The following is a 27235-nucleotide window of genomic DNA, read 5'->3' on the forward strand; positions in this document are numbered from 1 at the left end:
CCTTCCAGGCAAATACCAAGTTAAAGGTGTATCACACCAAAGAACGGCGGATTTAGTATGATTACAATTAAATATTTCAATTGCTCTTTGCAAGATCTGTATGCTGTTTACATATGTATAAAACAAAAACACACACGCATGCACTGAATAATATATAGTTCTTACAAAGGATTTTTGTAATAATTAGCCTAATTCTTACAGAATCAATCGTGCAGTTGTTTGCATCTGTCACTAACACACAGGATATCAACATTTCTTAGTGGCCTCATTCAAAACCTCTAATCTTTTAACAAGAAACATATACTAGTGTTGCCTAATGACCAAGAAAACATTTTCAATATTTTTTTATTTTCCCACATTTCCCTTTGCCTCTCAATTTAATCCTTCAGTTTCTGGTATAATATTGTATCTCTTTCACATCACACAACAACAGTGCCAATCTGGTAGAAGGGGGATCTATACTTGCATCCTTTATGCAAACTGAGCATATGTACATGGAGGAGAAAGGCTTGCGATTTGTCATAAAGCAATAGAGGAGCAAGTACCCTTGGTGTCTTTCTCACACAATGAGCATATAGCATACTGAACCCCTGGCCAGCTGCAAATAAAACCTGAACTACAACACGTATAGCTCACTTCTGCAATGTCTTTTAGAGCTTTTACCAGGTGTGCACCAGAGATCTAAAAAAAAATTCTGAACATAACAAATTCTTGTAGCTCACAGGTTTTCTGAACATAACAAATTCTTGCAAAACAACAACTTGTGTCTTGGAAGTAGACTACGTGTACTGCAGCCAATTCAGATTAGTAGCTAGAAAACAATATGAAAAAAACTTATAATGTTGTATACTTTTAGCAGCAGTAATACCGCAGCCTGAAAAAGCTTCACAAGTAACAACCTAGCTCCCTAACGACCAGTTTTGTGATTTCGTGAACTGATTTATTTATGCTTTCGAACCGGAGTTTATCAAACTAACAAAACTACCCCGGGGAAAGGAACGGGCGTTCTCCGTAGAACGCCTTGGCACGCGACTGTTCTCATTTGTAACCCCACCCGCTTGCTCTCTCACACGGCGCCCAAAACCTTTCTGTTACAATCGCTGGGTCACTACGAACATTTCATGCCCCAGATAGCTTCAGACCAAAGTAATTCTTACTTAAAATATAAAAACCTGCTCGTCAGGCTTGGAATTATCGATAATCTCGTAGCTAGGCCATTATACAGGGGGGAAAACAGAGGGAGCACAGATGGCACTTTGGTATTAGCTAGCCCTAGATGTTTTTCCTCAGTCGCGATGCCGAGTCGCTTCTTATCAATCTGACGCACCACCCGAGCCACGCGACTGCTCCTTTGTCATTGTAATCGGCGCGCGTCTTTGCTGCGTCATGTTGTGGAATCTTAGCTCATAACAGTTTTCCTGGCAATATCACAACAAGTTAGCAAACATGAGCAAAGATGTGCAACATTCTAGAAAGGCACTGGAATTAAGCACTAGAACGTTCACTCAAGTAAAACAAGTCAAGTGCCACCTTTGCTATTTGCTTTGTGTTGTGTTTTGTGTAGAACTTTACTCTATTTATGGGCAAACGATCTGCAGAGAAACGTTGAAGCAGTCATTACTAATAAATTATTAAGCGCATCAATGCACTTATCGTTGTAGTACAGTGCCGGAGTTCCCACGCACCACTTATTCCTACAATCAAGTTTCGAGCTTCCCTAACCATATGGCCAGTAGCCTATCATTCAGTTGTTGGTTCTTTAATATGCTTCCAGTCTAATTTAGAGGAAGACTGCACTGCGCAGAGAAGCAGTGGAGACATGCAGTTAAAATGTGAAAAAACGCCATTTGGTTCGGAGCAGATGGTTGGCTTGGGGGCTGTCCGCGTCTAAAGGCGTGTCGTGCCCTTCAGAGAGAATCCCCAAGGGCTCCCCTTGTATTCAAAATCAATGAAAATTAAAGCGCAAAGAAAAGATGAATAGTCAGACCTCGAGTCCCGTCTTTGTTCGTTGCAGCTACTGGTGGGCAGGAGTTAAAGTACAACAGCCCCCTATAGAAACACTTAAGTTAAACAGTCTCTCCATAGTCCACCTCCAGAAAGGAGGAGGAGTACGAAAAGGGAGCTTTCTGCTTGATTTAACCAAGACAGAATCGCGTGGCATAAATTATGTTTGAAAAGAATAAACGAAGTGGGCATAAATCCAAAAGATTTCACTTTGCCTTTCAGTTACGCTTTGCTGCAGTAATCGCGAAATGTGTGCTACGTCAATATAAAGAATTGTCTAGTGGAGTGTAATGATGGAAAGTTTGGGACGTGCCATTGGTCAGCTGGAAGGTGTAGCGAAGGAATTAAAGGCATCATCATTTTGAAATAATGATGAGATGTTTGGAAAAATGGAGCGCTGTTCGGGATTGGCACCTGTGATCTACTATCAGAGAAGGTGTTGTAAATTATAGGCAGCAGTTTGAAATAAAAAAAAAGGTTTTGTTGTTTGTTTGTTTTGTCTAAGTGCAAAACGCGTTGAATTTATACGTTGGTGTTCCTAAATAAGTAGACCAGGCTGTTGTTTACCATGTACAGTAGGCTAAAGAAACTTTATAATAACGTCTTATTTACATGTTTTAATAAAATTATTTCGTTAGCCTATTGTAATAAATATGTCAATCGGTTAATATGTATATGCTTGTGTAAACCAACTTTTAAAAACAGGTCTCACTGAACTACCGCTGACTGGAGGGTTAAAAATTCAAATGCAGTTGCAGTTGCATGCCACCAGAATGAAAACAGCGAGTCGTTTCAATTAACGTCCCAATAAAGACCACCCTCACACATGAACACACAAGACACACGCGCAGGGACATGCGCACATGATCGGCAGACCCTAGGCCTGCCTATGTAAATTAATTTCATAACTACAATGGGGCAAAAAACATTTTGAGGGAATACACTCTAAGACGTGTATAAACCATTCAGAGGTACATGAAATGAGGAAGTTTAGTACAGCCTCTGTCCGCTCTTGATAGAGCTAGGCTACTTCACAAAGTGGAGACATTGTTGTAGAGACGACCGCGTGCGCCGAGGGAGCTCTTTCTCCCCGTTATATTGTGAAGGGAGCAGGTGCTGCCCGAATTACCATACAGCTGAGAGCACAGAACAAACGTACTCTTCCCTCACACAATAACAAAGTGCCTTAATGACGGCCACGCGAACGACACACACCAGTTCGGTTTTTACTGTCTATCTTAGACATGTAAGAAAGAAAAACATAAACTTTTAGAAAGTCATATAACGGGATATTGCTAAAATAAAATTAAAAAAAAAAAGTTTTAGCGCAAAACGCTCAGAAATCGTCAGAGGTAGACTGTCTTACATCTGGCTCCAACCCAATTCGAATAACGAACGGTATTCCCATTAGCTTTCTGGTTAAACTTTTGCACAGATAATTCAAACTTTTCTCCCTCTACATTCAACAGGTGTAAAACCTTTCAAAGGTTGTCTATAATATACGACTTCAGATGTTTTTCATTTCGATTAATTTTCCAAATCAAAGAGTAAGTTGAAAGCCTATTGACCAGCTCCAGTTTTACTTAAAATTGTGTCAACAAAGTTAATGTATTTGAGGAACAATGGTCACTAGAATGTTTACAAGTTTTTAGAAGGCTGTGATATAAGCGGTATCTTGTATTACCTTGATTACTTAATCTCTGAACCATGAGCAACGGTTCTTCTAAAGGAATGAGAAATGCAGATACGATATGTGATGTAATTTGTGGGTTTATGCCTGGATGTGTAGGATTCTTCGGGTTGAGTTTTTTTCGTATATGTAAATGAGATTTTTTTTCCCCTCTCTCCTTTTTAGCAGTGGGGAAGGGTTGCACATTTTACAGCTCAGTGACCATTTGGCGATCTTTGGGGGGTGGGTGGAGGGGTAAAAGTGCCCCTTTGTGACAACTCGAGCCAGATTGGGGAATAGCTCATTTGCATCTCATTACCCTAGCAGGCTCACTCTGTATATAATCGGCAGCAGGCGGACCGGGACATTAGACACCGTCTATCACATGGAATCAACAGCATCGAAGGAAAAGAGTTTTGGATCCGTACAAAATCCGCGCTAAATAAATCAACGGAAAGTAAACAACACAGGCGCAACCCTGTAAGTGGGTTGCATTCCTTTCTTTATCTACATGTGGAAAGCACAACTGAACTGGACGTATTGACAGCGTGGAGTAAACACCCTTTTCTGTGAAAGTTTGGATTTAATTATCCACAATTTTACAAGAAAGGACCTACATGGCATGTAGAAGAAGATAAAGTGAATTAACACATCCGCAGACAAGAAGCATTCAAAACCAAAACCTTTTTGGAATCTGGATGACTTTTTGAGCAAACCGACCGTGGAAGTAAAACATCTTATTGAAGATCTTTACCACCATGGAGCGACTTATGATAGCTGCCATTCTTTGTGTCATGCTAAGCCAGGTAAGCAAAGTTCGTCTATAGGTGATAATCTATTCCATGCACAAAGAAAAAAGTATAAAATAGCATTTCTAATTAATTAATTGTATATATTTCTTTTCTCATTTTCAGGGTTTTTGCTCTGGGGTTTTTGAATTGAAGTTGCAAGAGTTTCTTAACAAGAAAGGAGTTACTGGCAATACTAACTGCTGTAACGGTGGATCCGCATCAGGGATTCAACAATGTGAATGCAAGACATTTTTTAGAATTTGCCTGAAGCATTACCAAGTTAACGTGTCCCCGGAGCCTCCATGCACATACGGCGGGACTGTTACTCCTGTTCTCGGATCAAACTCCTTCCAAGTTCCTGAAACTATTACAGACTCATTCACCAACCCTGTTCGGTTCCCATTTGGATTTACATGGCCGGTGAGTGACTCTAGATAAAAGATAATTACATAGAAATTCATTAGAGGCACGCTTGTTTTCACTATACAAATTTATGGTTTACATTTTAAGGACACCCGCAAAGCATCATTAGTTCAAGCTATTCAGGCAAAGTGAATTCAACCGGGATTGGCTCATTAAAGCATCTCGACAAATGTTGGTGGGGTGGGAAACTTGACATCCCTAAGGATGGAATATAATTGTCAGCTCAGCGTGAAATTCCGAAAGCTTTCATTTTACAGCAGTAAGGAAGTGTGAATTTGGGGAAATAGAGCGTGAATCCCAATGCTATCACACCTCAATTTATTCCTACCTTCCGTTATGCAAAACAGAAGATCGGACAAATGTGAAGAGAAGCGTCTTAGCAGTACCGGGTGTTTTTCACCCAGTTATTCTTCAGTTATTCTTCGATTATTGATTTTTTCATTTTCACCCTACAGGGGACATTTTCGCTAATTATTGAGGCATTACATACAGATTCGAATGAGGATTTATCAACTGGTAAGACCAATTGAAATTTTTAAACATAGCCGTTACGCTCTTTGTATTATAACGAAATGGTAAATTAACAATTTCTTCTCTTTTAAGAAAATCCAGAACGTTTGATCAGTCGTATGACGACCCAGAGGCACTTGACGGTTGGTGAAGAATGGTCCCAAGATCTACAAGTCATTGGGAGAACAGAACTGAAGTATTCTTATAGATTTGTATGTGATGAGCATTACTATGGCGAGGGCTGCTCTGTCTTCTGCCGTCCACGAGATGATGCCTTCGGCCACTTCACCTGTGGAGAACGCGGAGAGATCATTTGCAATTCCGGATGGAAAGGACAGTACTGCACTGAACGTAAGTGCCTTAAAGATTTGAAGATCCACAGGTTGGAATTCCGCAAAGGGCAGTGCGTTCATTAAAAAACAAACAAGCATTCCAATAGTTTATTCAAACGATAACTTAGAAGAAATGATTTACTTAATAACGGAAATACTTATTGAAATACTCGGCCAAGTACTTCCAAACGAGGACGTTGGACAAATAATGGCACGCGTACCATAAATGAAATGTAATGCCTGATTGGCTACTTGGCAGAGAGCTTGGCGTTGATTGGCTTAGTTCGGTGAGGTATTGTTGGAGAGGGCAGCTGCTGAGTGAGAGAAGACAATAGAGCAGCTGTCCTGCACTGGCACCATGTACACCAGCTGTCCACCCTTATCTACAGCGACTCTGGGACATTACAGGGAGGGGTTGTATGAACCACAGTGAAAAAGGGACTTCTGACCCACAGTTAAGAGAAAATGAGCTTTTGTTTGTAAATGCTTTGTATGGCTGCAACTGTGTTAAGCAGGGTCTCTTTCCCAGGATGTTGATGGAGGCATATTTTGTTAGACACCTACACAAGGAGCAACTAGTTCACTGAATACATTGATTACTAGCAACATGTATTCTCAAACCCACCTGTGACTGTGCCTGAATAATACTTTCTTTCAGAGAGGTTGCCATAATTGTATGAATATTTCTCTCAACAGCAATATGCCTTCCGGGGTGTGATGAGGAGCATGGATTTTGTGAAAAGCCTGGTGAATGCAAGTATGTATGATAATGGCTCTTTATGCCTTTTTTTTCTCTGTGTCATGAACATTTTGCATTGCACAGAGGACAAATTCTAATCTGGCTTGTGTGTTGCCTTAGATGCAGAGTTGGCTTCAGTGGAAAGTACTGCGATGACTGTATCCGCTATCCTGGCTGCTTACATGGTACCTGCCAGCAACCGTGGCAATGTAACTGTCAAGAAGGCTGGGGTGGCCTCTTCTGTAACCAAGGTGACTCTCGTTTACAAATGGTTATAACATTACTTTCATGCACAACCAGCACGATGCTCCTGATAATTTATTTAGTTGGTTTCCTATTTAGCAGAATATTGAAATACAGAGAACTAATATCTTATTTTGTGTTTCAGATCTTAATTACTGCACACACCATAAACCATGTGAAAATGGGGCCACTTGCACTAACACTGGCCAAGGCAGCTACACTTGCACCTGCAGGCCAGGTTTCACAGGGGCAAGCTGTGAGACACAGGTCAACGAGTGCTCTGACAACCCTTGCAGAAATGGAGGAAGCTGCACTGTGAGTATTATACGGTTTTGGTCGTACATCTGAAATTTGACCATAGAGAATATTGTACTATCTTTGTATTATTGCACTGTTCTTTTCATACCCAGTTCCTCTAAACACCTTTTTTTTTGCCTTATGTTTTTTCCCTTTGGTCTCACAGGATCTTGAGAACACATATAACTGTGCCTGTCCTCCTGGCTTTTATGGAAGAAACTGTGAACTGAGTGCCATGACTTGTGCTGATGGCCCCTGTTTCAATGGTGGACGTTGTGCTGATAATCCTGATGGAGGATACTTCTGTCAGTGTCCTGCAAGCTATGCTGGCTTTAACTGTGAAAAGAAGATTGATCACTGTAGCTCCAATCCATGTTCAAATGGTAAATTGAGTCTTTCCGATGCAAGAAGATTTCAGTCTTGGTTATCAAATTTGAGACTGGATGTCAGTGAAGCGGGAATCAGTTTATTAAATAATGCTATTTCAATCCTTCCCCAGGTGCCCAGTGTCTGGATATTGTGGACTCCTATCTCTGTCAGTGCCCAGAAGGTTTTACAGGAGCACACTGCGATGATAATATCGATGATTGTGCTGGTTACCCCTGTCAGAATGGTGGCACCTGCCAGGATGCTCTCAATGACTACACCTGTACCTGCCCACCCGGATACACCAGCAAGAACTGCAGCCTGCCACTCAACAAGTGTGTGCACAACCCATGTCACAACGGGGCTACTTGTCATGAACGGGACAACCGCTATGTGTGCGCCTGCATTCCTGGATATGGAGGACGTAATTGCCAATTCTTACTCCCTGAACATTCTCAAGGACAGCCTGTTGTAGAGGGAGCTGATAGAAGGTACTCTGACGATGAGATTGACAACCCTTTTCCGTGGACGGCAGTCTGTGCTGGGATTATTCTGGTCCTTGTGCTCCTGCTTGGCTCTGCCATCCTGGTTGTGTATATTCGCATCAAACTGCAGCAAAGGAATCAGCAAGTCGATGGCCACAACGAAAGTGAGACCATGAACAACCTAACCAGCAACCGTAGCCGTGAGAAGGACTTGTCTGTCAGTATTGTCGGCACTACACAACTGAAGAACACTAACAAGAAGGTGGACTTTCAGAGTGATGTTGCAGGTGTAGAAAAGAATGGTTACAAGTCTCGCTATTCATTAGTGGATTATAATCTTGTTCATGAACTAAAACAGGAGGACTTGGGAAAAGAGGACTCGGAGAACAGTGAACCAAACTGTGAGGCCCTTGCCTATGGCTCACGTGAAAAGCACAGGAAACATTTAAAAAGGTAAACACTGTTAAATATTAGTCAAAGGAACTGGCTATGTTAGACAAGACTAGGTACCTGGGATTATGATTATTTGCCTAATCTTCTTTATCTTTGAATTTCAGTGAGGCTTCAGAGAAATGTCCAGAGTCTATGAGCAAAGACACAAAGTACCAGTCTGTTTTTGTAATATCAGAAGAAAAGGATGAATGTATTATTGCAACCGAGGTGAGTTTGTCTCCAAGTTGCTGCAAACATTTCAGTTTGCAATGCTGAGTGCCACAATCAGAAAACCAAATCTCCCCTCTTCTCTTTTGCAGGTGTAATGCCACAACAGAGCTGTAGCTCACCAGACTCTGCAGGAGGTTTTACTCCAGTAAATGCTGCTCAAACCAGAGGGAAGGTTTCCTTCATGTGACTGCTGCTGTCAGACTTATGTTGAATGGTGATATTCAGACTGAGCTGGTTCTCAACTGAAGTAAGCACAGTGACTGCAGAAAAAGGATGTTGGGCCATACTGGCTCTCACACTCAAAGTTTGTTTCCCAGGACTGTGCCAAATGGACTTGTTGCACATCCTGTAGGGAGAGTTTTTTTTTTTTTTTTTACCTCATTGCACTATGGAGGTTTGCTTTTTTAATGTATTTAACATTCAAGTGAGTTGATTACTGTGTATGAGTATGCGCTGACTGCAGTGTCTGTTTAAATCCCCTGTCCGATGCATAGGTCAGGTGAGAAGAGGGAAAATACCGCCATCAAAGTTGTTCAGTTCTGATACGTTTTTATAAAGTTGTAATCTTTTTTTATTTAAATGTTATTTGTGATTTGTTTGTGGGTTTTTTGTGAAGTTAAGTTTGATATAATTTAATCTTTTCCTCATTTTGCAAATGTGTATATTGTATATAAGGCACTTCGGGTCATTGTGACTGTTTTCCTACAGTAATGTATTTAAATGTGTTGACAAAACCTATGGGAAGTTTTTTTTATGTGTTTCTCATGAAGAAAATCACCTTAATATTTTTCCAAATAAATGCTGTATAAAATATGACCAAAGGACTCCTGTATTCTAGAGTAGAGAATTATACATATTGTAACACTTTTTAGCTAATAAAGCAATGGTTCTTTTCTGGTCATTTAATAAATATTCTCAGATTTCAGAGGATCAACAGCTGTAATTTTCCATACCTTATAGACCTTATATCTATAAAAACCACTGTGTACAACTGAAATGTCATAAAAGCACCAATCAATAATCACAGTTAAAAACAGGCATAACAAAAAAGACATAAAATAGAAAAGATATCTTATTTTATAAAATGTATTAACAGCAACGCTACAATACCAATTCCTCAAGAGAAGATATTTCCAAGAATGTCTGGATCTGGTTGGCCAATAGATTGCAAGAATGTCTATATCAAATTGTAGAAATGTATACACCATTTTGATGTATTTATACAATAAACATTAAACTATATCTCTGCCAGTAAAATTGTTAAGATAACATTATAAATCCTTTGTGTAAAGATGAAGCAACTCATAATTATCAATGAAATGCTTATTCTAACATCATCACCAGTCTTGATATAAATTCTAACACATGCTCTCACTCCTTCAACATTCATAAGGGAGAACAAGTTAAACCTTGCTACACTACAATCTTTGCAGTTCTTGTTCTTGTTCATATATATATTCCTTTCCAACATATATATATATATATATATATATATATATATATATATATATATATGTTGGAAAGGAATATTTATTGACATGATAAATGATGCGTTGTGAGGTTAGTAAAGTACATAGTTTGTTACAACTATGTCTATTTTTGCACATACTCTCTTTTTGATTGTGAAATGTTCAAATGTTGATTGTGCTGTGCTACTGGTCTATATGGTCTACATATTCACTCGCAATTCTGTTTGGTTTAATCTCTATAAAGCCATTTTCTGCAGCCAAGGTCTTTAATGGCAAATTAAATTTTGACAGATTGCAGAGAGAAAGGAGCATGAGCAGAAGAAAAGGTGTCCGGCTCCAGCAATGACCCATCCTTTGTTCAGGATTAGTGGTCACCTGTCAGGCAGCACAAAGCAGAGCTGCCCCCTTTCAACTGCTGCAACCTGGGCCCTTAGATCTCATTTGTAGCTATATACAAGTGATTCAGAGTTGTGCCAGGGAAGTATTGGGAAACAGTGCATTCATACATAACAATTAAAAGCATTCAAACTGCCAAAGTGTTGTCACACACCATTCCAACACACTATTGTGATATACTTAACTGGAAAAGAATGCACACTAACTTACCAGTTCAGTTTAATGCCTCTGTGTGGACAAACAGAATTTAGCATATAAAGAAACAATAGGGCATGTAGATGATGGTAAGAATTTCAGAAATCAGGTCCCCCAAATGTTGTGGTCCACAATATTTGATTAAACTTCCCTATTTATGTGCATGTGTCATTCAGTGTGAGTTCAGGAATGCAAATCACCCCAAACATGTGGATCTCTCATCAACCACACACTGAGATCCTTCTTACAACATATGAACTATTCATTGTGACATTATTCAGCCAAATGGACAACATACCTATGCTAGAGCAATCAGCAGCATTTGTACTGTCCCAGAACAATTTAGGCTTACATATTAGACTATGAACTTGCACCCTGTAAGTGCCAATTGCTTGCGTGTATATACAAATGATAATAAACAATGATGCAAATTACTACACAGGTAGGAACAGAGGATGGTGTGTGACCTTTTACATTATGTCCCACAAGTGCCCCTTGACACTGCTCAGGAGAGACCACCCAGCCAGAAGGAGACAGTGCACCTCAGGACCTGGAGATCATCAATCATCCTCTCAGTCTTGAAGGGTGACCTAAAGACCCCTGTACCAAAAGAAGCCCATTCCAACATAAACCCACAGACCCAAGAGGGTGGCCATTTTCCTTTTTGTTTTCCAAACACTCACAAGGGCTGACACTTGCCACTCTTGAAAAAATAAATAAAACAACTGCAAACTTTAGGGCACTCAAAGCCTACACAGGCTATTGCATTCAGAGGCTACACAGTTGTCTCCCAACAACTCCAAGTCTCTGTATTGACAGGAAATGTACATATTGTAAAATTATTTCAGTGCTCTGGATCTAGCCTTACCAGTAGGATTTAAAGCCATATGTTGTACATTATATACGTATATAAATATATGATTCTTGAAGACCTTTTAGAGGCTTAATAAGTTTGGTAAACATAGTTGTCCCATTATGTGGCTCAATAAGGGACAATGCAATGCAAAGAATATAATTGTTAAGAAAATAATTCAAGCTTCTAAATATTTATTTTATTCATCCTACTGATTGGAAGGTCACAGAACTCTTCTATCAGAGTCAAATGGCAGCTATTTCACTATGTTGCTAGTTAAAATGACAAAACACCATGAATGACTGTATTTGTATAATACCCACCTCATTTCATGCCATTGTTGAATAAAACTTACAGAACTGTCTGGTTTCATTTTTTGCTTTCTTTTAACAAAATCCACATATTTTTACCAGTATCAAAGGCTACTTTTTATTTATTATTTCATTTTTCATCTTTGTGCACTAGTCATAAAACAGTGTTGTTTATCATCCAAATGTAAGTTGTAAGTGAATGTTAATAAGACGTATGTTGTGATTCTTATACACCTTGCTCTGCCTCTTGGCAGAAATGCTTATGTAGTGTTTGATTCACCAGCTAGCCTTGTCATGTGTTACATCCTCCTTAAAAATGCCATGTGGCGCTATTATATTCTGATGTGTTAGTGACAATGCTCTTTGGGGTCTAACTCCATTTACATCTCCTGTGCTTTCACACTGTGTGAGGACGTACTTTGTGAGGAGCAGAGAGAGGATCTAAGAAGTGTGGTGCCTTTGGAAGCCAAAGCCAATTACATGAGGCCTATCAGGCATGTTAGATATAAATTAATCACTGAGCCATATTTACTCAGCAGCTATGCTGTCATGCAGACTCAATTTCCTACTGCATTACATTATTGGACAAAAAACTACTACTCAATATATGTATGATAGAAATGATTTCAACATATTACAAACTACGCCCAGAGACAAAATCTATTTTTTTTTGCACAACTATCCCTAACTGCTAAATCCTACCTACATATTACCTACATATTTATGTGAAGCATGTAATGGGTCATATAGCATTTTTGAAAACCGAGTCGCTTTTCATGGGAAGATGATCACCAAAGACAGGAGAGTGTGGCAATAAGTCTTTCTGCATGGCAATAACTTCCTCTGCATCGTGGGAACTGCCTGTGACAGACAATGATTGAATTCACAATGGTGCATACAAAGGCCACCTTTGGGAGAAACCATATCCCACAGCATGCTGGGAAAAGGGAGCAATGGCAGCAGATGTCGTAAGGACTTTAAGCAACAGATGCACCCAAAACAAGTATTCAGTCAGGACAAGCTGAGTACCCATCCTCAAGTTCAGCGCAAAAGGGGAGCAGAATGTGGAGAAGAATATAGATACACCCAAATAACAGTCCAAGACTTACTACATAAATGAGGAGTAAATTGTGTGGAAATGGATGTTTGGGTACTTTCAACTTTGTCCTATTGTGTAGTTTCCATGTGAACATGTCATGGCACTTTCGTAAACTTCTACTGTAGTGGCAAACACATATTTGTGGTTGAAGCACACGCAAAAAGCAAAACTACAGCCACCTTAAACACCATGCTCTCAAGAAGATGTCATTTAAAGAATGTCACAGGTGTGATCAAAAGGCTGAAACAGTGTGGCCAACACATTAAAAACATAGGTGAAAGAATTATACATTGCACACAGCTTATTTAAACAATGTAAAAGAAAAAGACACATAAACTGACATAGAGAAATTCTGATCTTGTGACTTTTCCAGTTGGCCTTTTGTACAAATAATTTGTCTTGGATCAAGTAACAGGACACAGGGAAATTCACCCAACAATGACATCAATTAGGACCACATCGATCAGTTCACCAGTGCAGAATACATAAGTATGCGGACACGACATTTGTTTACGTATTCAAAGGAGCTCATTTTACCCTCAAAAGGCTATGAGGTACCTAAGAATAGGACATACTTCAAAGAAACACTGTAAGAAAATGAAGCTGTCACCCAGTGATAAATGCAGTTTATTCTTTATGGATTGCATTATGGTGGCCCTGTGTGAACTAAGCTCACCCAGGGCACTGCGTGCAGCTGCTGGCCGTAATGTGAGTGGTCGGTGCAGGTCATACCCTGAATACGAAGGACCATCAGTGACCTGTGAAGGTCATAGCAGAGAGCACGTTGATCTAAGAGCCTCAAATCACTACTGCACCCAAAATGACCCAAACTCTCTATAAATGGGTGACTTGTGTGAGCATATCTATAGATGTAAAACACATTGACCATTCGAAAAAAAGAGGGGGAAGCCAGTGGACATGCAGTTGGCCACAGAGAGGGGAGCGGGGCGTGGACCCTTTTAGACAGCATCGAGTGTGATGTGTGGGAATGAACGACTGGACTGACGCCTGATTAATGACCAGAAACACTGAATGCTCTATTCTCTTCAGATGATAATCATTTTCAATGGCAGATGGGAGAAGTTGAGCCTTGCTGCTATCACTACAATGAATGGTGATCCTTCAGTGCTGAGGACAAAGAAAAGAAGCTTACAGCCTCATGCACTGTTGGGAGAACATAGGGGTGGTGGTGTTCTTAGAAAGTAGTCATGTAGCAGCTTCTTGCTGTGATCTTCTTTACACAAACACAGAGGAATGGATTTCTTAGTCCTGTGGGTACCTTCCTTTGTTTGCATTGTTTTGTGCTTATGAATAAATATTTGAGTGGTAAAAAGCCATAATAAATTATATAAGGCAAAATGTAGGAAGGTTTGTTACTCAAATATGCAAACTGCTCAGCTTTTCATACTCTAACACAACTGCAGCACACCTACGAGATACTATCCCCTCCCCAAAACATAATCAGAGCTGTCATCCAGTGTGCAAACTGAATTCACTAGGCAACAAACTCCATTAAAGTGAAACGATGAAGGTGATGCATCACCTTAGTCTCCAGATAACTCATGTCTCCCACCCCCCTGGTGCAGTGCGTGTGAGCAGGACAGCAGCGGTGGGGACCTCTGTCCCTGGCTCCAGGCTGCATCATCACTGCTACAGACAGATGGCTAGCACCGCCCGTTAATGGCCTGAGTAGCATTGCTCCATCCTTGCCCTGGTAACTGCTGGCCTGTGCTGGCATTCTCTTCTTCATCCCCCAATGGACATGGCAGTGCTTAGCCTAGTACTTCTCCAGTATGTAAATAACCAGACAGAGAAGGCCTGCTTTCATCTGAATATGAATAGAATGAGAGGAGGTGGCCTAGAGGCAAGGAGAAAGAGGGAAAAGGGGGAGGGGGTCCCCCCCCCCGACTTCATTATGAAAACAAAACTCAGACGAGACACAATCAAACCGATTAAAACAATGACGGCTTTCCAATCGTGTGCCTAAAACTACTCGTGCATCCTAATGTTTGTTACAAACATTACTATTCTAAAGAGAAGTCACTGAAAATGTTCACAGCACACCTTGAGTATTAGAACATTGATAAGAACCTAAATGAAGTCTTACACATGGCCATCAGAGGGACCATTTTAGCTGCACAGTTATGGGTCAGTGGCATACAGAAAGCCCCCACCCCACCACAGATTGGGATATTTTAACAACAAGGCAAAATATGTCTTTGAGATGCATTTACTCCTCGGGGAAAAGTAAAAATAATACTAAAGAAATTTTACTCCAGCTGAAACTAGCGCATTTGCGTAGAATTAATGATTACTCTAAACTTAGTACTTTAAATGAATTCAGCTCAAGCGATATTGTCACGGGTGGTCGGCCTCCCAGCAGGAGGACCGCGGCCACTCGCTGGGAGGACCACAGTGAACACCTGCACTCCTCCCAGTCACTAGCCTAATGACCATGTGCACCTGTCCGTTGTTTCTCCCTTCCACCGTTTCAACCCGCAGGTCAGCAGGGACGCATTACCTGTTGGGGACCCGACACGGAGAACCGCGACAAGCACTTACATCTTGTTTCATTTTTGTTGCTATACACCAGTGCCTTTAGTTACGGAAAATAAAGAGCACCTTCTAGCAACCACGCATCTTGCTCCCTCTGTGCCGCCAGCATCACAGATATACATTAGAATGAAAACACTCAGCTGTTTGTATGTTGCAAGTTTTCTGGGCATTTTTACAAAATTTTGGTTGTAGTCTAACAAGGTCGAGGATGAACAAATCAAGCAATAACTGTCCCAATCAATGTAACTGAGAGACCATGACAACTGGCAACCCATCTTTTATTAATAATTTGCCATGACTGCTTTTATTGACTATTGACTGGATACTTGATCCTGTAGGGTCCTCTAGCCTCTCTGAAGTCCCAGTAGCGTGGATAATTGGGAGCAGAGCGGATAGTTGGCCGCATTAGTTGTGAAATGTGACATGGTTTTGTAGTTATTTCAGTGGTGATTATACAACACTATCCAATCACATGGAATCAGGGACTATACATTCTGCATACTGTATAATCATGATTTCTGGCATAAACCACTATGAAGACCACCATGAAGAGTAACACAGAGACCATCATAAAGGTGTATCATTCAGCATAAACCCCACCTAAAGCAATACTGCTGTGTTACATGTTAAATCTTTACAGCATCATTAAGGGATCCTTTCATTATTTCTTAGATTACATTTCCTTTATGTAGAATAGGAACATGCACATATAGGAACAAAAGAAGAATAGTTTGCTAATAAAGCCAGGGTTCCTAGAGCATCCCTAAATGTAAAAAGTGTTTTAAAGTGTTATTAAAGACTTAACATGATTAGTTTATTAAAACTATTGAAAAAACAGTAAACCTTTCCCAATAGTTTTAACTTAATCTGTAAACGTAAGTATGTTTTTACATTAAAAGATGTTCAAGGCAAAAAAGTATAGTTTCTAAACTCTTTCCACCGGCATCATAATAGTGAAAGGTATTCTTTCCATATCATTTGCCCAAAAAACTTTTCAGTTTATGTACAGTCGCAGACTCCTGTAATCACAAACATACTCTTACACTTTGCTCTCCTGTATATCACCTGCAAAATAAATAATTAAAGCAGATGCGTGCATAGTTGTCCAGGGTGTGCTCCTTTCACAAATCATGTTCATTTTCCATTGTTATCACATTCTCTGTTTTGAGTCAAAGCAAACATTTCAAATTTTTTAGTGGACAAAAATGGCCATTACCTTAAGCACTCTCCAGAATTTATAGAAACTTTATGGAGACATTTTTTTTCCCCCATCTTGATGAGTTCATTGGCATGTTAAAACAAAGAACACAGATGCTGTAGATTGCTAATGCTAAGTAGTCAATTCAGATCAGAAAGTCCACAAACAAGTTTGTGGACCATAACAGTCATAATAAAGTGAGATGATAAAGATGTTCATCATCATTTTAGATCACTGTTGGTCAAACATACCTCAGTATGTTTGACCAACAGTGATCAAACATACCTCTGTATGTTTGACCAACAGTGATCAAACATACCTCTGTATGTTTGACCAACAGTGATCTTAAATGATGCTCCAGAATGCAGTGTGATCTGTCATTTGAAAATATATAGTGCATTTGTTTACTGACCAAAAACTGTTTTGCTCTAATAATATACAATATTTCTCTAGAATGGAAAATTCCCAAATTTACCCAGCTTAATAAATTTGTAATTACCTCTCTGGTAAAGTTTAAAATGGTAAAATGGTGAGTTTTGGAAAATCTTTCCATGCAACCTTTCCAAGGACGTCCTTGGTTTGCATATGCTTTGGACCAAGGCATTCTTGTCCAAACTGGGCGATGGAACAACAAATAACAATACTTCCTTTTGTGGTAGAATAACAGAGAGTTGCTGATTAAGATGCTATGCTAAAGAAGGACTGCAACCTACCAGTACTGCTGCAGCAGGAAACTCGGCCTGCTTCCTCCCTTGAGCCCCAGAAAGAACTAAAAACAAACAAGATTTGGATTAGGATTAAAAGATTTTTACTTGCATTAGTTCTGCTGAACTATGTGCATTTGCTTCCAATATTACTATATTCATTTGACTTGACATGAGGATGCGCAGAAAAGGTAGGAATGGGAAAAAACTTGCAATTTATTTATTTCAACTGAACAGCAATTAAACCAAAAACGTCATGGTGCGACAAACAAAAGCTGCGCTAAAGCGCTGTGCTATCTCGCTGACAGCTGAGAGCACTTTTGAGGCTTCAGCATATCCCTCTGCAGTGAATGTCTCCATGGGGCCAGAAACAGGAGTGTTCTTGCTCTAAGTCCCATCACAATGCGACAGTGTCGGAGCAGATCAGGCAGCCACAGTCTCCAATGAGGACCTGTTGTTCGCCGGGACCTCCACTTGCTGTCAAGGGGGATGAACATTAAAGCACTCCCAGGTCTAACGAGCACCACTGAAAGGCCCTTCTACCCGCCATCTTAATGGGCAGCCGAGCCGGAGGCCGAGCGTGCTGCGGCGGGAGTGCCGCATGCCCGGATTTGTCATTTATGAGGTTTAATTTGTCCAAGAATGAGATGGAGTCAGAGGTCAGTCGGTTGGAGAGCCGACCTGCTGACAGGTTGACCATTCATGGGGGGCTAATGAGTGAGCTCGGCCAAGTGAACGCAACAAAGCCAGACAGATTACATGGATTCATTTGTTGACTGGAATCAATAACACCGAGCCCTTAATCCCACATTTCTGCTTATGCTCAGCACCGGGCTGGCAGAGGTTTCTACTTACCCAACGTCTCACGCATGCTCTTTCACTGCACGACACTACACTCGCCTCAGCCACCCCCTCCCATGCCCCCAAAGGCATGGAAGCTTATACTTCAGCAGTTGCTTATACTACAGCAGGTCACCAAACTTGTGACTCTTTCCACTTAGCCTGCAGCATTGTCACTGTTGGGTTTATGCAGGGTTCCACCTCATTCTGGTAGGAACTTTATTTTCCACTTCTCTTTATTTCAACTTTGTAGGTTTTTTGTGCGTTTTTTTTGATGGGGGGGGTGAGGGCATACATTCATTCATACATTTCTTGAGATTTAGGTTATCCACAGACAGATATGAAATACAGTTTCCAAATCACATTTAATGTGACAAGTAAAATAATTTAAAAAACAAAAATTTAATTCACATGTACGTTCATATTTGCGTGGATTCATCCATGTGTGCCCAGGCTCGGTGCAACTGCAAGCTTCTCCACACCAGTGAGGTTTGGGCAGTAGCTTTACTAAGGAAATGCATCAGAACCTAGAGGAAGTGCTTGCTAGTATCCGCCCTCTATCTACTGCACAGGGAAAAGGAAAAAGAAATGCTAAAGTAAACACAGCCACAGCCATAAAGTGTCTGATTAAACCTGACACAATGTAGAGAGTATTTACATTTTTACTCCTGCATGCTGATTGATTGCTATTTGCTTTAATGACATCATTTTATTTGGCTCTGCAGTGTTCTTAAACTGAGAGAAGCATCTGTTTCGGCACAGTGCCTGAAACAGTGGTTTAATAAAGAAGATAATAAGTCTAAAAAGCCATCAGGGCAGTTCAGCTCCTGTTTGTTGGTACTGTACCATTTGGCTGGAAGATCTGACTTCGCATCTCAGCAGGGAGCAGTCCAGCCATGCGAACAGAGCACACCAGGAGGGCAATGAAAAAAAGCTTAATTTGTTCATGTGTTCATTTGTTCATGTGTTCATTTCTTCATGTGTTCAAGCATATTTATGTCACCCTCTGATTACATCATTGTTTTAGCAGTAAATGAGATTCACAAAATGAAGAGCAAAAAAGGAAGAAAAAGAAGAAAACAGTCAACATAGTTTGACATAAAAATGACAAAAATGATTTTACATGTATTTCATTGTCAATCTTTTTTTTTCTTCACTTTTAGGGTACTAATTGTTAGCCATGCAGTCATCCAAATTTCAAATGAAATTTAAAGAACAAATGAAACAGCATTGCCTGGTGTCAGAGACTTTATATAAATTAGTCTTATATATCACTTGATGGAATTATTTTATTTATTGGGAAAATGCATTAAGGGTATGTAAATGCTTCGATGCACTATGATATATCAATCAGAAGGTGGCAATTCAACTGTCTGGAACATCTAAACGATAGATCACAATAAATTAATAATCAATTATTCATATTTAAAACATGCATTTTTTAGACAAAAAAATACATTTTTATTAAGTTTTCCATATGTAAAGTTTGGAGCGAGTATAAAATTATTTTGTGAAATCTGGAAATTGAATTCTATATTTGCAACTTCCACGCTTCAGTGTCTATAACATTTCCTTTACCACAGTTTTTTGCTTTAAAAAATGTACTGTAAGTCTACAGAAGAAACAGTTCTTGGAATTGTGAGTGCCTTCACAGTATTCATGAATTTAGGATAACTCTAACAGATGCATATCTTCTGGGGTACGGCGATTATACGGTGCAGATAATGCAGCGTGTCTGAATCGCATTTGTCACCTACAAGAGGAAATTCCCTTTGCACTGATGGTAAGGGAGCTTCCAAGAAGCAAACCATTGGGCATCTCTGAAACAGCGCTGTGGCTGCTGGAAAATAATGATGGGAATATTTGTTATTTCACAGGATTCAAAGTGTCCATCTCCCTGTGAGGACAGTAGTGGAGTCCTATTACTGGAACCACACTTTAAACTTCAGCAAGGTCAAAATGGCCTTCTAAAGGAAGGTTAGTTTGCTCTGATAGTATGGATGGATGACTTAATTCTGTCACCCTGACAATGTAGATCAACACTAGAAATCCATATATGGGGTGGGTAGTAAAGCGCCAAATGCTTCAGAAAGCAGAGTGTAACACACCCTGAATTCTGACTGTATGATAACATTCATTCCCTGGGATGAATTATTCAGATATTCCTTAGTATCCTAAACAAACAGAAGCGTTGCATATATTCTCAAAATAGAATGCTTCATTTGTAACAAAAATGATCATTTTCTCCATGGGTCAGGTTCATGCATGAAATCCTCTCCAAATACACGAATACTTGTCCTTTTAATGTTTTCCTTCATTTTATACATTAATAATATTTTCATCCTGGCTCTCAAGCTCTCTATTACATAATGATTATTTACATACATTTTTCACCTGTGATATCTAGGCTGTGAAAAACCCAGTTTGCACACTTGGGAAAACATTCCTGTCAGTTCTTCAGGGAATGTGTCAGGATCTTGATCGTCTCCTTTAAAAAATAGGAAAACTCTAGAAAACTCCAATGAAAGGAATCGGGTCCTGACCACATTATTGTTGAGAGCCTCAGAAAGCAGCCTGTTTAACATAATGTAATGACGACATTACTGTCTTATACTCTTTTATGCTATTCCTAATATTCTAGAGCCATTTTCTTTACCTGGCCAATTATATACTTAAAACGTTAACCAGAATGGATCTAGTTTATGGCCATGATGTGCCTTCATTGGTAAAGAGCTGCAGTGTGACATTTGAGGAGACAGGACATAATGCTGTGCAGAGCAATTTACCATTATGAACTATCACCATTAGTAATAACTAGCTTAGCTATTCGCTATTGTTTAGCTAACATTACTTGGCTAACTAGCCCTTCTTGTTATATAGTTATATTAAAAAAGAAAGAAAGCAGACTCTAAACATACATAACTAGATTAAATAAACCACACTAACTTCAATATACAGAACACGACCAACTTAAACTGAAACAATAATTTCTACACAAATATGATAGGAGCGTGGTTGCCAGAAGACTATGAAGGACACTGCAGTGGTATCGTCCAAAACAGTCCAAATGTAGGCTTCCTTTCTCAGCTGTATTTACAGGATCCTTCTAATTGGAATAGCCTTGGATGACGTAGCAGTCTAGAAACTCGGTCAACCTATGCAGTCTCGAATTTGGAATGTAGCATGGGGGGGGGGGCATATCTGTGACATTTTAATTGAATGAAATTAGATTTTGGAAATACTCATCTCAATTGTTATTTATGTATTAGTGCCATTCCTCTACGCTTTGGGGTTAATTGTTTATTATCCACTTCTAATAAAAGATTCTCTCTCTTCCCATGTTCCTGTGAGTGACCGCAGGCATATGGTTTCCATCATTTTCATGCTCTGCAAATCATCCAGTGACCGTGTGGATAATTCTCATCCTGAAACATGTAACAGCCATCAGGAGAGACGTGCTTTAAAGTAGGTTTTTACACATGACAAAAAGATTATATATATATATATATATATATATATATATATATATATATATATATATATATATATATATATATATATATATATATATATGATTTATTAATTTCTTTTTATTTTAAACTGTATTTAACTGAGAAGTGGCACATTTTGAAGCAACTGCTTTCATATTTCTATGGCCCATTAGTCTCTTGAACCCATTATCCTGGCAACATATTAATTGTATATAATACAAGAGTTAGTACAATCCTGTTATTTTGCAAACATATTTGATGTATATAATACAACAGTCAGTATGATCCCATTATATTGGGAACATGTTAGTTGTATATAATACAATGTTAGTATTTCTGTTTACTTTTTGTACTATTTTTTGGTCAAACCCTTCACTTTGTAAAAGTTGAAGACATCTCTTCAGTTCTTACCACATAATCATTCTTGGGTGCCAACAGTAGCAACAAAAACCATCAGAGCAAGGAAAAGTATACTTTCCAAAACCTAAACATCCATTATAGACTGCAGAACATTCGAGAGACGTAACTTTAAACTCTGATGGCAGGAACAGTACCTGGAATATGGCAAAGGCTATACTTATTCATTTACTGGACAAAAATCTTTTCAAAATCAATCTATGAAGGTTGACAGAGAGACGCATCACTCATAACCAATGGTCAAGCTGCTAAACAGATTTTATTCCCTAAACAGGTCTGTGTGCATTGACACTCCTCTAAGCTGTAGACATATCAGACAGACAGACAGCACAGTTGGAAGTTAGTTATTCCATTATAGGAGGGACTGCCCAAATTATTAGTCAGGAACAAGACAGTTTCCTTGGAATCTTTGCCCATTTCCTATTTGACAGTGCAAAGAATGAACCTTTCCTTACTCTGGCCATTTCCCTCCCATATCCTGAGCCCACCCTTTCCATACAAGCTTGTTACCAACTTAACTGTTTCAACACCCAAAAGGAAACCATGAGGAAACTGCCTACTCACTAGGGTCCAGTCATCTGTGCCCACCTCGGTATTCTGTCTAGGCAAAGCTTTTGAAGCTTTACACACTATAAAACTATGTTTTTGTACATAATGACATATAAAGGGTTACATGTGTATCAAGTCATACTAGTGTTTTAGTCTGTGAGCAATCTAAATGTCTGAGTGATGTTTGAGGCTATATGCTGACAGTATCAAATTTAGTCTGCACGTCTAGTGTTTTTGCTGAAAAAAAACACTACTACATGCAACACATTTTTATAAGTTTTTGTTAAGATTAATTAAATAACGTACAGTGACAAAAGCTGAGAAATCATGCTTACGTACAAAAATTAATGTAAACATAGAAAATGTTAGATCAGAATTGTGTCTAAAAGCTCCAGTGTTCTTTACATTATATGCTAAATAACTTACATCACAACAAATTTGACTTTGCCTAGGTGCTCAAAAGCTAATGTTACTATTAATATAATGGCTTTATAGTTTGTGCAGTCATGATACTGTTGTAAGTATCAGTGTATGAGTGATTGTAAAAGCTAATATCTGTCGGTAAAGCATCCTTGAGTTTGAGAAAGGTGGAAAACAATGTGTTATTTTGAAAGAAACTATTGGAAACTAAAGAAAAAAGAAAGAATAATGCGGATGTAGGAGGAAAAAAACCCCCCGCCATACTAAAAAAAGACAATTTATTCGAATTTACAAATTTTCTACAAGATAAACATATAGAGAAATAGAATTCTTAAAAAAAAACTGTGTAAAAAAAAAAATGCAGCACACTGGCCCAGCGGCGCATGCTGAGGAAGGAGGTTTTGAAGTGTGTCCCACACCCTGGTCAGTTTGAGAGTTCCAGCTCACTCAGTTTATAAAGTGGAAAGTTTAATGAAGTAGCAAGCAAGGGAATGGTGGGGACAGTTCTCTGTGCACAGATGGCCCTTTGTAACTGCTGACACCTGCCAGCTGCCTGGCCTTCAAAATGATGGCGATGGGGGGGAGAGGGGACACCCTCTCTTCTAAGCTGCCTACAGTGGCTGAGGTTGACCCCTTGACCCCTGGTGTCAGACAGGGCCAGCGAATGTTTTCTCTCTTCCCAGTGGGTCTCCAATTCTTGTCTATGGTCCCTTACAATCCCCACAGTGGCCTGGGAGTCTGCCTCTTTTGGCTACTTCGTCAAAATCTGATGGAGATTAGATGGCCAGTACTTCAGTGTTCACCATGAACTTGTTTAAGCCAGTTCAGATCAAAACAATACTACACCGTGTGTGTGTGTGTGTATATATATATATATATATATATATATATATATATATATATATATATATATATATATACACACACACACACACACACACACACACACACACACACACACACACACACACACACACACACACACAGATTATATATATATATATATATATATATCTGTTTTCAGAGAAACAGAACGTTTTGGATAGAGGTCTTTCATTAGCTGTGCAAGCAAAGTGTTTCTCTCTCTCTCTCTCATATATATATATATCTTATATATATATGAGAGAGAGAGAGAGAGAGAGAGAGAGAGATGATAGTAGATCAAAGAAAAAATCTGATCCTTCACTGAGAGCCATTTAAACACGCATGCACTACACATACCAAAAGGTACCCAGCAGCTATGATTTCCAAAACAAGTATACAGAGCTGTTACTCATTCCAATACTGGAGGGCTCCTGCAGTGTAATACTTTGCCTGTTTCAATAATTAGCTAATGGTCCCTTACAAGCGTGTTAGAACAGGGAAGACACTGTGGCTCACTGGTGCTGAATCCAAGAGGCACTGATCTAAGGAACGTAAACAAATTATCATAAAATACAAGGGATGTCCATGGAGTTGATTTTTCCATTACTAACATAAGTGTGATGTGATGACTAAATCCCCTTATTATTGTGGTAGTCTTGCGGTTTAAACATGTAGCTAAAATTACATTAGATTTCAAAGCTTAGTATTTCACAGCACACCAAATGGAAAACACAGTATCTTCTGAAAGCCATGGCACAATTTATCAAAACTGTCTCTGATGTATATGCTATGTCTGCCAACTGTGACTGAAGAAGATGGATTGCTCTTTTTTTTCCAGAAAATTAGATAATTGAAGGTTTAAAGTGACAGCTTCTCCAAGGCCTGTTTTTTTAGAGAACTGGTTAAGTGCCAGACTGAACTGAATATACAAAGGAAAATGGAGAGCGTGCTAATATGTGGATGGATACTTGTGTTGGACTTAAGGTGTGTGTGTGTGTCTTTCTCTCTTTATATATAAGTTATATGCAAAAGGCCTTTCAATGCATTTTATTTAAAGCATTTCTGCTATTTTTCTACCTCTATGCTTTCCCTCAAATGGGCTACAAGTGTTGAAGACCGTACCTGCTGGCAAAACTGTCAGCGACGAACAAGAAAGTGCATCTCCAGTGAGAACAGACCTGGATCATTGAGGACTGGAAAAAAGCCACCAGCCAGGTGAGCTCTATTGAACCTCTGTGTTTGATGTCAACAGAACAAGCCAGTGACAGCAGTGGAATAGTGTGTGGAATGTTCACCTGGTGTTCATTAGTACCCTGATGCCCACTAAAGAATGTCCAAATGTTCCATGCCCAGGTGAAATCATTCTGTTCTGAAGCCCAAAGGAGGCACAACATACTACTAGACAGATGTAGGTCCTACTTAATATACACTCGCAACTTAGTGTAGCTATAGATAAACTAGCTATCTAAGTAAGTTCTAAGTTGCTTCATCACTACTTTATAACTGACAGGGCAAAAACATTATTCCCAAACTACGTGGTTGCCCATATAGCTACCTGGAAATATGACCTGTTATAGGGGAGGGAAAATATATTAAAAGTGTTAAACCGCAATCATCAGGATCTTAAATAATTCAAACACAAATGTCCAAAATACAGACTTTTTTTTTTTGCTTACCTGTCAGCAATAGACATAGATGAACTAATCTAGAAACAAAAAATAATCAACACAAATAAATTCTTAGTCGTAACTATTACTACTAATGCAGCAATCAAACCATTAATTCCACGTAAAATAGTCTTAAAATAGATATACCATTTTGCACCTAAATTAATCTGAAACAAATTAACCTTAATAAACTGATTTTATAAACTTTCATACAGCAAAGCCAGCTAGCTAGAAAAGTAACATTAACCTAAGTAGCTTTCTTTTGATAAACTATCTTAACAGTTAATATTGATAATGCTGAAAGGGTACTGCCCCAAGTGACATTCAAAGCTCTGGGCTGAACGTGATATAAACCTTCTGGAGGTTAGTAATAGTAGTCTCTTTCAAATTCATACACAAGAAAAAATTCCATTTAGTTTGAGTACACTATTACGACAACACATAGCCCTCATATATAGCCTCCCTGGGAAAGCTGAATACACCACTTGCATTTAAACCATTGGTACATTTTTTTGCTGTGTCTTGTCCCAGTGGTCTGGAAAACAGACTGATGCACATTCTCCTCTATCTCCTTGATCTCAGACAGTGACATCTGCAAGTCTTTCAAAGTGAGGGCCCTTACCAGTTTCCTCCTGGCACAGATGTTCCCTTTGAGCATATGGTCTAATATTGGCTTTAAGATCATTTATGGGGATTTTTAAGAACTTTTTGCTTGCTCCTAATCTGTTTTCAGCGATTCTGACTCCTTGCTTTTGCTATTCAGTGCCTAACTGAAACCTAATAGTATTTACATTGACCCATTTATTAAAGACCCATTTATTTATTAAAGTAAATGATTAGCTTAAATCTTAAGGTTTGCCAGAGTCTGGATACTTACACAGTCATTATTCCTTTTTTACTTATTTCGGATTTTGTTGACATTTTTTGCTCCTTAAAAATGACCTAAACAAATTAAGAATAAGTCAGTCGAGAAGTTCCCGTCTTAGTATTGCTCAGGGAAAGGGCATTTCAGAGGGGAGAAAAAGTGTAATGGAGTAAAAGAGTCACATTGTGTAGCAACAGGAAAAAGGCCATTCCCTGATACCTGATAGGAGCGCTACATGTTGCCCTTGGCCTCTCAGTCATTTCAAAATCTAGTTATGATGTGGCCATTCACACTTAGTCTTAGTTTGAATTCACAGGGCCAGTTTCAGAGCCAGATTAAGCACAAGCCTAGACTAAGAATCATTTTCAATGGTGATTCACAATTTAGTCCAAGACTAAGATTGACTAAGATTAAGTCTAGGACACCAGTCTATAAAGTCTAGTTTTATATCTCACTTGAGCACAAAACAAAACGTGAACAGGTGGATTCTAGGACACCGTGTAGTCATTGCAGTGTAAGCATATCAAATTGTGTCAAGAGTGAGTGTGATGGTGTGTATGTTGAAGGCAGCAAAGTAAGACGAGTTTGAGTCTGTAAATAATGGCTGCTTAAATTACGCTCCCAGCACCACCCAAAGCCTGGGAAGTGATGTCAGCTCCACAGCTGTCATGTTTGAGTAAAGGAGATAGTAGGAGGCAAGCCTGGTAAAAGGCAGTTGAAGCGCTCATTGTGAAAAATGTGTTAAACATGAAGTGGGCCACTCCAGAATAAGAACATAACTCTATCAGAACAAAAGTGAAAAGAAAATATCTGTACAAA

General features: G+C 39.2%; 1 protein-coding gene across 1 annotated transcript; it reads left to right on the forward strand.

The window, feature by feature from the left end:
* The first annotated feature begins 4064 nt into the window (after positions 1–4064).
* dldh (dihydrolipoamide dehydrogenase) lies at positions 4065–9709 on the forward strand. The gene is made up of 11 exons (XM_081724748.1): positions 4065–4479; positions 4588–4884; positions 5343–5403; positions 5491–5748; positions 6426–6486; positions 6589–6719; positions 6857–7026; positions 7175–7391; positions 7508–8312; positions 8417–8519; positions 8612–9709. Exons 1-11 carry the CDS (start codon positions 4432–4434, stop codon positions 8615–8617), a joined length of 2157 nt encoding a protein of 718 aa, XP_081580874.1. The 5' UTR covers positions 4065–4431; the 3' UTR covers positions 8618–9709.
* Positions 9710–27235: the final 17526 nt, after the last annotated feature.

Source organism: Electrophorus electricus, chromosome 12 (assembly GCF_041902795.1).
Source record: "Electrophorus electricus isolate QZ-2024a chromosome 12, ASM4190279v1, whole genome shotgun sequence".
NCBI classification, from domain to species: Eukaryota; Metazoa; Chordata; class Actinopteri; order Gymnotiformes; family Gymnotidae; genus Electrophorus; species Electrophorus electricus.